General features: G+C 44.8%; 2 protein-coding genes and 1 long non-coding RNA gene across 6 annotated transcripts in view; 2 read left to right on the forward strand and 1 right to left on the reverse strand.

Moving 5' to 3' along the window:
- USP34 (ubiquitin specific peptidase 34) overlaps positions 1-5,647 on the forward strand; it is a 103,755-nt gene extending 98,108 nt beyond the window's left edge. For both annotated transcript variants that reach the window (XM_079968365.1, XM_079968366.1), the window contains 5 exons: positions 250-329; positions 1,149-1,289; positions 2,210-2,356; positions 3,487-3,646; positions 4,379-5,647. In XM_079968365.1, coding sequence (XP_079824491.1) covers positions 250-329; positions 1,149-1,289; positions 2,210-2,356; positions 3,487-3,646; positions 4,379-4,989 — 1,139 coding nt within the window. In that variant the 3' untranslated portion in view covers positions 4,990-5,647. The remainder of the gene's footprint in view (positions 1-249; positions 330-1,148; positions 1,290-2,209; positions 2,357-3,486; positions 3,647-4,378) is intronic.
- Positions 5,648-9,552: 3,905 nt separating this feature from the next.
- The window catches only part of SANBR (SANT and BTB domain regulator of CSR), a 33,081-nt gene continuing 28,371 nt past the window's right edge, over positions 9,553-14,262 (reverse strand). For all 3 annotated transcript variants that reach the window (XM_079968643.1, XM_079968642.1, XM_079968644.1), the window contains 4 exons: positions 14,090-14,163; positions 13,083-13,171; positions 12,840-12,931; positions 9,553-12,003 (listed from right to left, as the gene is read on the reverse strand). In XM_079968643.1, the coding sequence (XP_079824769.1) occupies positions 11,967-12,003; positions 12,840-12,931; positions 13,083-13,171; positions 14,090-14,163 (292 nt within the window). In that variant the 3' untranslated portion in view covers positions 9,553-11,966. The remainder of the gene's footprint in view (positions 12,004-12,839; positions 12,932-13,082; positions 13,172-14,089; positions 14,164-14,262) is intronic.
- Positions 11,935-12,476, forward strand: LOC307212102. Its single transcript, XR_013836827.1, has 2 exons — positions 11,935-12,026; positions 12,135-12,476. It is a non-coding gene; the product is annotated as an uncharacterized lncRNA (long non-coding RNA).

Here is a 14,262-nt window from a genome sequence, read left to right on the forward strand (position 1 = left end):
TCTGGGTATAGGACATTATATAAATTCAATGAATGAATGAATGCTCTTTCCTTAAAAACAGCCAGTTCCCCCAATCCTGTCAGAATAAAACAGTCTTCACCTGCCAGTGGAAGGACAGTAAAGGTGGAGCCCGTATAACTTTTTTGTATATTGCTGATCATTTATCATGATCTGTATTAAAATGTTTTAAACCTTCGGAGAATGTTCCAACCCGCTGAAATTACTGCTGCTTCTCTTTCCAAATTGTAGGTGTCCTCGTCGCATACGAAGGCTTGCCTCTTCATCTAGCTTTGTTTCCCAAACTTTGGACTGAGCTTTGCCAAACTCAGGTAAAATGTTGTGTGCTTCTCAAGCTGCTCTCAGTCCTTGACACTCTTCACTTAAAATGATCTGTGGTAGCAGATGTTGTGAAAGACCTCTGCCTGCCTGAGACCCTTGGGAGCTGCTGCCAGTTGGAGGGAAACCATTGGGCTAGGTGGCTAGAGGGTCTGACCTTTGCATAAGACCAGCTTCCCGTTGACCACATGTGAACCAATGTAAGGTAAAGGTAAAGGGACCCCTGACCATTAGGTCCAGTTCTGGTTGACTCTGGAGTTGCGGCGCTCATCTCGCTTTATTGGCCAAGGGAGCTGGCGTACAGCTTCTGGGTCATGTCGCCAGCATGACTAAGCTGCTTCTGGTGAACCAGAGCAGTGCACGGAAATGCCGTTTACCTTCCCGCCAGAGTGGTACCTATTTATCTACTTGCATTTTGATGTGCTTTCAAACTGCTAGTTTGGCAGGAGCAGGGACTGAGCAACAGGAGCTCACCCTGTCGCGGGGATTCAAACTGCCAACCTTCTGATCAGCAAGCCCTAGGCTCTGTGGTTTAACCCACAACACCACCCACGTCCCACTGTGAACCAATGTAGCTCTAGCTATAAGCAGTCCAGCAGGTGCTGCTATTTCCTATGCAAGCACCTTGTGCTTGGTACAGCAGCCTGCAAGTGCTGAGGAACCGTGGCAACTTTGTGCAGCACTTCTCTGCTAAGCTGCCTTCGCAAGCCCTGCTGGAGTGAATAAGTGTTGTCTGGTGCATGTGTGCAAAAGACTGCAGCCACTGTCTCCAGCAGCAACACAAAACTGTAGCCTTTTCTTTCTCCCTTCAGTCTGCCATGTCAAAGAACTGCATCAAGCTCCTGTGCGAGGACCCTGTGTTTGCAGAATACATTAAATGCATACTCATGGATGAAAGGACCTTTCTGAATAACAATGTTGTGTACACTTTCTTAACGCATTTTCTTCTCAAGGTATGTCCATCGGGCATCTGTGTGTGAGTTGCTCAGGGCACCCTCACAAAGCTTTGACTCAGATTAATTAGACCAGAGGTTTTCAACCTTTTTGTGTCCACGGCTCCCTTGGCCAACTGCATTCTTTCTGTGGCACCCCTGTGGGCCTCAGGAGCCCAGTTACGTCATCCCTTGCCTGCGGAGCTGGCAGCCCCCCACACCCCTTTTCATACACCCTCCCTTGTGGAGTGTTCCCTCAGCCTCCTCTCCCCTCTCCTTGGGAGTCGCTGCCACTGCCCCTGGTCTCTGAACTGCGCCTTCCCCTGCCCTAAAGAGAGGTGCCTCATCACAGTGCCCCACAGGGGCCTGGGAAGTACCTCCTGGCCAGCCCTAGAGGCACCATTTGCCTGGGGGGGTGTTGTAGCGAGAGCTGCTGCTGCAACAAACAGTCGTGCAAGTCTTTGGGAGGCTGAGATGAGAGGGCATCAGAGGAAGAGAAGGAAAGAGGGACAGGCCAGTGTTGTCCTAGATGGTAGGTAGGATGCTTGTTGAGGTGGAAGCTACTTTTACTTTACAAATCCCCTTGCTCTAAGGATAGAGCTTCTGCTGAGTTTGTTCAGTAGGGAGTGGGATGAAAGGTGTTTCGTATTTCCCTCTTATCTAAGAAAGAAAATCCAAACACTTCCTAGCAAATGTGAGGACAGAATACACACATGGCTGCTACTTCTGCAGTCCACTGACAAATTGAAATATGTCACAGAATCTTAGAATTGTAAAGTTGGAAGGGACCCTGGGGGTTATCGAGTCCAACCCCCGGCAGTGAAGGAATATCAAAGCACATATACCACTTCCATAGCTATGTTGACAGCAGCACTGTGATCACTTGAATCAATTGTGTCTCATGAGCCAAGTTTAAAAATCATGCTTGATTTTTTTTACAGGTGCAAGGGCAGGTTTTTTCTGAAGCAAATTGTGCTGGAGTAATCAATAATTTGGTTACAAATCTGATCAACCAGTATCAGAGCTTAGAATCAGATTTCGCCAATCAGCGAGTTGAAATTTTTAAAGCAAGCTCCACTTTAAATGGGGTAAGTTACCTCTCTTCCCCCTTCCCTTTCGGCTTAAAATAAATACCAGAGGTTTATTTTCATTCTGCTGTGCCTTCAGTGTATGTATCCAAAAGTCATAACTGAGTTGTTGTTGTTGTTGTTGTTGTTGTTGTTGTTGTTATTTTAAAAAATGTCTTTATACAGTCTCTTGGTCTGCTATATTCTTTTTGAGATGGGCAGGGGAAATTGCTCTCAGTATTCCAAGTTGGAAAAAGAATGGCACATGGAGTTGTACCAGGATTGATGCTGGTCTCATGTCCTGAATTGTAATCAGCAATTAAACCACCACTTTCTCGGTTCAGACCTAGTGGGATATTGCGGTTTAGTGAGCAGAAATGGAGGTGCCAAAATCAGGCACACAAGGGAACACAAGAAGGTATACAAGATAGTTTGAGAAACCATGATTTGTTGGGCTAATTCTGTTACCTCTGAACCAGAGCTGTGACTTCACTGGTATGTCTTGGCAAAATTTAGATAAGGAAGCCAGGGCATGTAGCTAGAAGTAATGAATGTGTGCAAGTACCCCTCAGTGAGCCCTGTGAGACATTCAGATTGTTCTGAGGAGGCTGGGTGAAGATAATCGTGCAGGCTTTAATTGATTAAGCCATTGATTCAGTTAGCAAACATTTTCATATGGGTAAAAAAAAAAGTGAAGCAGTGAGCATATTTGGTGTTCATTCAGATCATTCATGTGTGCATATGTGATAGCACACATGATGCTTAGAGGTGAGGGTGCCTCTTTCAAGATGCTGTGTTTTATATATTTATCTTCCAAATTTTTAAAAAATGAAATGTGCCTGTTTAGCCAGGGCACCTTATTAATTGCTTAAACATTTGTTTTTAATTTGATTGAGCATTGGAGCCCTAATAAAACTGTGTGGTCAGTATGGCCTGTCCTCTCTCATGGCATCCTATTAAGTTCTTTATCTGAGCATAAGTTGCTTGTTTAAAATTGTCATAGTATAAAATGATTCAGGTGTCTGTTCTGCCGGGATGCAGACATCTTACAATCCTTTCAGCAGCATTTCAATGTTCCCACGTCAGATCTTTCAGAGTTAAGAACTGGATCTTCATTAAGTAAGTGGATTTTTCTGGATTTTCTTTTCCAGGACCTTCGAGCCCTCACTTTGCTGCTTTCTGTGCACACCCCCAAACAGCTGAATGCTGCCCTAATTCCAACACTGCAAGAACTGTTAAACAAATGCAGGACTTGCCAACAACAGAAGAACTCGCTGCAGGAGCAAGAAGCCAAAGAAAGAAAAACTAAAGGTTTGTTCTGGAGTGGTCCTTGACTCCCCACCCCTCTAGATGCTGATTTGGCTTCTCTTAACTGCATTTTCAGATTTCACTAACTCTCTTTATATTGATTACGTGCTGCCCCTTTGCCCAATGTTCTTACTGGTGTCCCTGAAATGCCAAGCACCTCCCCCCTTTAAGCAGCTAACTGGGTTAAGCAGGTGTAAAACTGGATCGCTTTGATGTTGCTACACAGGTAAGCAGAAGCTGCGTCCAAATCAAGCCATAGCCTGTGTTTCGGAGCATGCGTCATGTTGGATGTATCTCCCACTCTGACTTGGATACCCATATATTGGCCATAAACACATCCAGGATATGAGTAATGACATCCTCCTGGGTAAAGATGTTACAGGTGCAGTGAGACGCCTTCACAGTACGCAATACTATACCCAGGAGGCCGGATGATTCCTTAGAAAGCACAGTCCCATTTCCTAACCCAAGGGCAGCCAGTTTGTTTGTTTTCTTGCCAAGGGATATCAATTGCTGGACAGATCCCGAGCCAAATGTGGGTGACTAGCTGAGCTATCTTTTAGTTGCAAGCATTGCCCATTGTTCCAGTAGCTGGTGAAGACAATTTTTGACTCTTGTTGAATCTAAGATCGAACCATAGCTCAGGGGAAAAGTCCCTTTGCCCCGAGTGTCAAAAGTTTGCTATGGAGCAAATCAGATGTGTATATTACAGCATACTGTATTTCGACCTTATAGATGATGAAGGAGCTACTCCAGTAAAAAGAAGACGGGTTAGCAGCGACGAGGAGCACACAGTAGACAGCTGCATCAGTGATCTGAAAACTGAACCTAGGGAGGCCTTGACTCCAACTAGCACCTCAGATAATGAGACAAGAGACTCCTCGATCATTGACCCGGGCACGGAGCAGGACCTGCCCTCCCCGGAAAACAGCTCCGTTAAAGAGTACCGGATGGAAGTTCCGTCTTCGTTCTCGGAAGACATGATGCTAGCTGCCCGGTCATCGCAGCATGGGGAGGAGCAGCCAGGCAGTGGTAGGTTTGAAGAATGTAAAGAGCTGAAAGAGCCACCAAGCTCAAAGGATTCCAACATAGTTGAGGATGACGCAGAGTTCCCCACCACATCCATTTCTGCTGTTCTGTCTGACCTCACAGATTTGAAGAATTGTGAAGGTCAAGCCTCGCAGGACCCCGAGTCTGGCTTGTCGCTCAGTTGCAGCCATTCCAGAGGATTCTTGAGTCACATGCAGCAGCAGCAAGACATTTTAGACATCCTTTGCAGGACCATTGAGTCTACGATTCATGTGGTTTCGAGGATATCTGGCAAAGGAAACCAAGCTGCTTCTTGACAATAGAGGAGCATGTCTGCTTTTAAAGTCTTTTTCCCCCCTTCAGAAATGCTGTTTGTATAAGTTTTGCTTATTTCTGTTTTGTGCTTCAGTTTGTCCAGTGCTTTCTGCTTGAATTGCAAGATTAAATTTATATGCTTAATTCTTGGTCAGGCAGAACTCCAGATTAAAAAGGAAAAAAATTAGCATCTACCGTACACTTTCTTAAAGGGCAATCAGATAATGAATATGTTTTATGTAATTCAAAGTTCACTGTAGTGGCTTTCATTTAATATGGCTGTCTGGGAGAACAGGGTCTCCTCACCCTGTATGATGTAATTTAAACTGATGGCATTTTTACTGTGTATAATATGGTGTCCTCTGTGCCAGTTTTGTACCTTACAATAGAGGCAAATTGCCTCCAATCGCTGTGGTTTTTATTATCAAAATTAAGTTTACTTGTATACTAAACAACCACAAGAAATTTGATTCTGTAAAGAATCCTCTAGCTGTGGCCTGACAGTATATATATAAATATATATATATATATGGTGCTTTATTTAACAGAATACCTGTGGAGGAAATAAAGCACACTTGATGTAAAATTAATTGTTTTATTTTTATTGACATGACCGATTGCTATTCTGTGCACTTCATTAAACTGATTGTGACGACTTTTCATTCGTTTTTATATATGTTGCCTCAGTGCTCCAGTTTTATTTTATTTTTTACCAAAGCTGCAAGCTAAGAGCCTCACCTGGATGACTCAGAACTAGTCTGGGATATGATAAATTGGACCCAGTTCTTATTTATTGTTCTCCCTCTGGGAGTATAAGTTCATATGCTGCATGTGCCCCCTCCTGCAGATTGTCTGACCTACCTATCTTCAGAGACTTGGCTGGGTTTCAGGCCTAATGAGCACAGCAGCTTATGCCCCGTAGGTCCTACTCCATGAAACCATTTGCAGAGACTAATAGCCCCTGCTCCCCAACTTTCTTATGTTGCCTCCTCCCCAGGGTTTCTTGCAAGCAGTCACTCTGTGTCCACTTGCAACCTGTCTTTGCTTTTCCTGTTTCACACTTCTCCTGGTTCTGGGACCAACTCCCTTCTCCCACTCACTGGATTCTGCTTCTGCTCTCTCTCTGCCAGACTCTCCCAGCTCACTGAGCCCTGTTACCCCTTCAGCTTCCAACACCTCTTCCCAGTCTTTTCAATCTGACCACCCATCACCATCCCTCCACCATTCCCTGGGCTCTGAGCCCTCTTTGGTGGTTCCCCAGCTGGTTCCTCCCACTGTCCCTGCGTGTCTTACCAGTCTGGTGGCCAGTGGATGTATTGGAACGTTGTCTTGCCTCAGCAATAGCCTAGACGAGAGCCAACAAACTGAAGCTCAGCCCTGCTTAAAGAGGGGGACCCCTGACCATTAGGTCCAGTCGTGGCCGACTCTGGGGTTGTGGAGCTCATCTGGCTTTATTGGCCAAGGGAGCCGGCGTACAGCTTCTGGGTCATGTGGCCAGCATGACTAAGCCGCTTCTGGCGAACCAGAGCAGCGCACAGAAACGCCGTTTACCTTCCCGTTGAAGTGGTACCTATTTATCTACTTGCACTTTGACAGGCTTTCGAACTGCTAGGTTGGCAGGAGCAGGAACCGAGCAACGGGAGCTCACCCCGTCGCGGGGATTTGAACCACCGACCTTCTGATCGGCAAGTCCTAGGCTCTGTTGTTTAACCCACAGCGCCACCCACGTCCCTTCAGCCCTGCTTAGACATGGGTATTGCTAGTGGGCAGTTCCCTAGACCGGATGGATGGGAGGCTGCCTGCTCTGGATGGGGTTACACTCCTCCTGAAGGAGCAGATGCGCATCTTGGGGATACTTCTAGAAATCTTGCTGTTGCTTGAGGCTTAGGTTGCCTTTGTGGTGTGGAGCGCCTTCTATCAGCTTCCTTCTGCTGTGCTCCAAATGTCTGTTATCTGCTCTGGTAACCCCTAGGTTACATTACTGCAATGCCTTAGACATGGAACTGCCTCTAAAGATAGTTCAGAAACCTCAGCCGGTGCAGAATTCAGTGGACAGGTTGGTTGCTAGGTCAGGACCATTTGAGCATATTGCACTGATCCTGGCCCAACTCCACTGGCTGCCAGTTAGTTTATGGGCTCAATTCAAAGTGCTGGTCTTGACCTATAAAGCTTTAAACAGCGCAGGACTGCAGTACCTCAAGGACTCACGACCTGGACCCTGTGATCATCATTGAACGCTCTTCTTCATGTGCCTCCTTCACAAGAGATCCAGAGGGCAGTGACACAAGAATGCCCCTTTTCTGCAGTGGCTCCCCCAGGGAGGCTCATCTGGCACCTTCTTCATATGTTTTTAGGCACCAGGGAAAAGCATTCCTCTTCCAGGCCTTTGGCCAGTTAAACAATCTGTGCACTTTAAATCAGGGAGGAGGGTTTGGGGAATTGTTTTTGTTTGTTACTATATGTATTGTGTGTTTATATTCTAAACTGTCCTGTGATCCTTGGATAAATGGTGGTATAGGGATGTAATTATAATGACACACTATATTACAATTAAAAAACCCATTCAGGAATCACCTTATAGGTACATTTAGGAGTTAACTGTATTTGACTAAGCCTTTCGTAGAACTTGTTTCATGCATTCTGTGTCCAGGGCAGGTGTTTATCAGCTCCATCTGGTATGCAGGCTAAGAGCCTACCTGCCCGCAGATTGTCTCGCCAGAGTGGTGCATACTCTAGTTATCTCTCGCTTGGACTACTGCAATGCGCTCATATGTGGGGCTACCTTTGAAGGTGACCTGGAAATTACAACTAATCCAGAATGTGGCAGCTAGACTGGTGACTGGGAGAGGTCGCATAACACCGGTCTTGAAAGACCTACCGTACATTGACTCTCAGTACGTTTCCAAGCACAATTCAAGGTGTTGGTGCTGATCTTGAAAACCCTAAAGGGCCTCAGTCCTGTATGCCTGAAGGAGCGTCTCCACCCCCATCGTTCTGCCCGGACACTGAGGTCCAGTTCCAAGGGCCTTCTGGCAGTTCCCTCGCTGCGAGAAGCCAAGTTACAGGGAACCAGGCAGAGGGCCTTCTTAGTAGTGGCACCCACCCTGTGGAATGCCCTCCCACCAGATGTCAAAGAAAACTACCAGACTTTTAGAAGACATCTAAAGGCAGCCCTGTTTTAATGTTTAATAGACTATTGTATTTTAATATTTTGTTGGAAGCCGCCCAGAGTGGCTGGAGAAACCCAGCCAGATGGGCAGGGTATAAATAATACATTATTATTAATATTATTCAGAAGACACTACCAATGCAATGCAAAGTTTGGGAGATAACGCCAATTAAATACACAGATTTCTTTATTTTTTTATTCACCAATAATTTGTTTCATTGCCGTAAGAATTTAATGAGTTAACGGCTAACATGGTGGAAAGGCCTACTACTAACTGAATAGAACTTTTCTGCTACATGAGAACATACAAATACAAAAAGCATATCGAACTAACTTATAGTGGATGCTGGCCTGCGGTAAGTGGCATTTTCACTTCAATATTTTATCGTGATGCTGTCCAAATGTGTTTCAGCACACACATACAGAATCTTGAGCTCTGCCTTACTAAGTTTCAGAACTCTTAGCAAAATGTACACATGCCGCTTGGGCTTTTCACTTGCTGAGCAACGTTAAAGTAACCATTGCAAAATGTCCTTTATGCAGGATATACAGGCTGATCAATTTCAGCTTTGTTCTCAAACTTTCCCTGTGGCATCACAGATGGATTGTGATGATGTTGTGTGCTGGTCATAAGTGGGGGGAAATGCTTATCCATTTCCGCAGTTGGCATGCACGAGGCATCCAAATTACCTCCTGCATCAGCTAGGCCAGGTAGGGACATGTGGCCAGTACCACCTGGCTTCTCTGTTACTATGGGAAAGGCTCTGCAGAAGCCATTCAACTCCTGCAATGCCTATTAGTCTACACCCTGCATCTTGCAAGCTCCTGCTATGGCCCTTCTGAGCAATCAGGCAGCAGCAGTGGCACCTCCCATCTTTTTGGTAGTCTAGTAAAGCAACCATGATTTTGGCTCCTGCCTTAATTCGGTCAGCAATGGTCCTAGGGACCCATTCACTCCATCTTTGACAGAGTTCAATCAGCTCACATCCATTTATGATACCAACAACCTTGGTATTTTAACACGTTAATGCTGCTGTAGCAAAACACTGAATACAAATTTGCCTTATACCCAAATCGGAGTACTGCACCCCGTAGTTGCCTTTGAATGGACGGACCTAAGCGTCCAGGGCTCATTTACTTTTTACATCTAGCCAAATATTGGCTATAGTGGCTAGCAGTAATTCCCTGGGATCTAAAGCAGAAATCTTCCCCAGAACTACTGCTGGAATTGAATCTGGAACCTTTTCTATGCAAAGCCATGTGCCCTGCTATCGAACTGTGACTTTTGCAGGGGCTCCTCTGGCATTGGGCCCAAGTGATCTGGAAGCTGGCAGGAGAGGGTGGAGAAAAATACTGAAGGCAGCGTACACAGAACCCACAATAAATCAGATGAACATGGTATGCTACTTCAACTTTATCAACTCGCATTTGGATTTTTTATGTGTGCACTAAACATCTGACAAAGTGTTGCTTTAAGCACAAACATTTGGCGCATCTCTTTACACAGCTTTGAGAAGAAAAAAAATCCCTTGAGTTCATTACTATAATATACCATTCATCATACTTAGTCTACAACTTGTTTACAGACAGCAGCTTACTTTCCAAGTCTCAGTCATGAGAACTAGACATTTGCTCCATTATTGTTGTTGTCATAATTTAATGGATACACTGTGAGGACTCCCGACCCTAGAAACCAGATTCTCTCTTTGTGGCATAACACACAAACCAAGATTCCTGTCCATAGCTTTGCTTAGTCATATTTGGGTGTATTTAAGATGAAGCCAACTAAGAGTCACTGGGTACTTTTTGACTGTTAGTTAAAGGTGGGGCGGGGGGTATAGCAGACATCATTGCAGGTGACAAGGAAAAACAGAATTAATGCTCCAGTTCAGAAGATACCCTTTCAGGCTCCTTTCATACATTCGCCTGATTCCCATGTTAAAATAAATGATGGCTTTAATGTGACTGAGCAGTGCACTAGGACATGCTGTCAAAATTATGGGTGGATTACTCATGCCAGGAAACAAGCCCTGGCCTGCCTTGTTGTGCCATTCAAATCCGGTTCCGTGGTTTCTTTCACCTAAATAAACCACCATTAGTACGAACAAACCAGGGCTTCTACTTGTGGTTTTTGAAGAAACAAACCATAGCCCAGTTTTGAATGACATGACATGACAAGCCAGGCCAAGGCTTGATTCTCAGTAACACAGCTAAGAGGAACAAAACATTCACAATTCCACATTTTTTGTTCACATTTAAACAGTTTATTTTAACTTCAGTTTAATGTGACATGCAAACCAGACCATTGCTTTAATAATCAAATTCAGTAAGTGGGCAAGGTGGCTTAAAAATCAAGGCTGTTCATTTTGAAAGGGTATTGAGCTGTGGGAGAGATTTTTCTCAGTAGGGGCAAAAGGAAGTATGATCCATGACCACAGTTTAAAACGTCCAGTTCTTGTTCTTGTCTCCTGCCAGTTTTTTTTTTAAAGAAAGGAATTGTCACTGAAAACAAAGGATTTCCCTCTACTCTCTGCAAGAATTGCTACAAGATGGATTCCATTTCTTTAACTCAGCTAGAACGATCAATGCAGGTTCAGAAAGAGACTGACAATGCAATACCTTTGTGCACAAATACCTCTGCAAAAAAAATTTGTATAAAGAGGTGTATGCATACAAAATGTACAACACAGGCAACAACAGAAGGAAACCCCCTTGTGCCAAAATGCAGATAAAGGACCCTCTTGGATGAGCACAAAGTGGAATAAAAATGATATGAAGAATGCATCATGCTCAGAATGCAAAGTAACTCTACATCCAACAAAAAGTAGTGGCACTTGACTATTTGGCATATGAACCGCTGCCCACTCAACTGGGGCCACAGCAGGTGAAACGAACAGCCTGCAAGCAGCCTTTTCCCAATCCATCAGACGTACACAATTGTATTTGCTTCAGAATATTGGATGTGCTCTCTATCAGATGTAGGCTACCTATGACGTTAGGCACAACTCCTGAAAATGACCCAAGCAGAGGCATAGCATGAAATATATTTGGCCCTGCTCTGTTCATCCGCACTGCCCTGCAGCCAAACACAAGACACAGGCTCAGCAAGAGTCATCTGTACCCACTAAGGATTATGGATTGCAGAGAGCATGATATTCTCCTATGCTCAATTGCTCTTCCTTTTCCAGGAATGGCTATGTCCTTTAACACTAAAGAAGCCTCGGTTTGAACCACCTCCCAACATGCCCAGCTTCCCTGGATGCCAGGAAGCTTCCTGCCAGAGGGAAAGGAGCAGCTAGCTGTCTTTATTCAGTGTAAACTTAAGCTACATTAAAAAGGCAAGAGGTGTCAACCTCTTTGGAGCCACCCCACAGCCAAGTCAGCACAAGCAAGATTCGCCTCAGCCATTCCAGTGGAGTGCAAGAAAAAGCGAGAGCCACACAGTATCCAGACAGAACGCCGATAAAAGGCCAAGGCTTGATTCACTCCCAAAATTTCAGTAGCACGTGAATATGAAATAACCCCAGTTTGTTAGCACCACTCTTTCCGACCCTCAACAAAATGAGGGTGTTAAATTCATTTTGTAGGTTTATAAGTGCACCATTGCTTGGTGGGGGCAGGGGGGAAATGCACTTGGTTTAATATAAGAAATGGCGTATTTACAACTCATTAAAAAGAGAATAATTTACATGGCATTCAGTCACTTGAAAGCTTTAGGAAGAGGCATGCCCAGGTTCTGGAGTCCAGTGCGGTCCAAGGAGGCAGAAAAGTGCTTTGGCTTCTGTTTGACAGCTTTGTGTGCAATTGTTTCTACGTGGGACGGCCCTGGCCAAAGCGACTTTTAATCCTAGATTTAAGAGAAATACATGGGTTTTTTTACACACACACACACACACACACACACACACACAGAGAGAGAGAGAGAGAGAGAGAGAGAGAGAGAGAGAGAGAGAGACAGACAGACAGACAGACAGACAGACAGACAGACAGACAGACAGACAAAAGGTAGCATTGAAAGTTATTCACAACAATGATTGCAACCAGCTCGGTGGTCATTAATTGTCAACTAAAGAACAGTTCGTTTGATACAGGCATAGGCAAACTCGGCCCTCCAGATGTTTTGGGACTTCAACTCCCATCATCCCTAGCTAACAGGACCAGTGGTCAGGGATGGTGGGAAGTGTAGTCTCAAAACATCTGGAGGGAAGAGTTTGCCTTTGCCTGGTTTGATACTTCAGTGACTTCTGGTCATCTGCACATTGTCATCAGTGATTCAGTATTGATATTAACTAGACTAGAACATTAGAACACCAGCACCAGCACCAGCACACACAAAAATAAAAATAACTGCCAGTTAGGGTGGTGTGCTTTTTAAGTTTAGAACTGACCAAAGCAAGCAAGTAATGCCTAATTAGCATAAGGAATATATTGGTACTAAGAGAACCCCAAGTAAAATCCCTAAATCAGGAACAGGTCTTGCAAATTAAATGAAGTGGCAGCAGCAGTTCACAGAACATTCTGGGAGATTTTGTGTCAGAGTGGAGATACCCTAATTGTAGGGGAAAGTCTTGCTTGCCGTTTCATAAAAAGGATTTGGCAGAGGAACATTTTGATAAGATTTTGTCAAGACGCCTTGCTTCTCTCGTCTCTTCCTCCCCACCCCATTTGAATTAAAGGGTTTACCTCATATTTTTTTCTGGGACGTTCTGGCGGGTGTTGACCTGTGCCGCTGCCCTGATCTGAGCTTCAAGTCTTGCATAAATCCCAGCTGCAGACTGAAAGTCGCAATAGACAAATCAAGAAAGTATTAACCAACTTGCGCTTTATTTTTTAATGCATGCACCAAAAGGCAAGTTAGGAGGTAGAGTCTTGCTAACCAAGGGTGACGTGGGATAGAGTTCCCACCAGCACCAACCCCAGACTCACTTCTTTGTTCTCTTTTGATTTTGTCTGGTCAAGCTCCCCCAGCCTCATTTTTATTAGGTGTCCGGTTATTTCGACCATCCTCCGCTGATCTGCAAGCAACATGAAATAGCAACAGAGGATCAGAAAGGGCTTTTCTTGTGCCTTGCCGACACCACTGTTACAAAGCAAGAGGAAGAGGTACAATTGCTTCTGCCAATCACGCTTGCAAAGATGTCACTCCTACATCTACCTTTGTATCAGTTTAACAATCATGCCCCTCCCCAATAATACTGGGAAATGCAGACTGGTAAGGTGCTGGGGTTTTGCTGCTGGGAGAACCTCCCTGCCCCAACACTACAAGGCTACAATTTCCTGGCGCCATAGAGCAGTTTGTGTGTTTGTTGCGCGTATGCTACATACACAAGTTGCCTTTCATTCCAAAATTTCAGAAGTTCCTCATTTAGCAAGTTCTTCTGTTAAGGTGGGTGAAGTGACACGACCTGGGAAGTTTTCTTTCATAGGAGCTCATTCTGTGCATATCAGAGAAAGCACAAGAAGCAGTTCAGTTCAGCTTGTTTATATCCCTAGAGTTACTTTTTATGAGGCCTATAGGGCTCCATTGGCATTAGAAAAGGAAGTACAGTGGTACCTCTGGCTGCAAACGGGATCCGTTCCAGAGGCCCGTTCGCAACATGAAAAGAGCGCAACCTGAAGCGCCGTATCTGTGCAGGTGCACAGCGCGATTTGGCGCTTGTGCGTATGTGCAAAGTGCGATTCAGCGCTTCTGCGCATGCACAAGGGGCAAAACCCAGAAATAACCCTTTCTGGTACTTCCGGGTCACTGCGGGACGTAACCTGAAAGAACGTAACATGAAGCAAACGTAAGATGAGGTATGACTGTACAGGCACAATATCTCTCATGGAACCCTGCCATATCATATTCACGCAGCTGTGGAACGAAGCTTTACTTATTTCCTGTTGCTACACCACATAAGTCAGGCAAATGTTTTGAAAAATGTATATCTTACCTTCCTCTCTCTGAGCATCCTGGTTGAATCTAAGTGATCTGGATGCGTCCCACTTATTCTGCTGCATGCTCACACTAATTAAACAGCAGAGAAGCCATGAGAAACAAAAACCAAAGCAATCAGCACTATTTTGTTCAAAAGTCAGGCAACGTTCATAGGCCACCATTGCTTAC

The sequence above is a fragment of the Podarcis cretensis genome, assembly GCF_951804945.1.
Source record: "Podarcis cretensis genome assembly, chromosome: 3".
Lineage (NCBI taxonomy): Eukaryota > Metazoa > Chordata > Lepidosauria > Squamata > Lacertidae > Podarcis > Podarcis cretensis.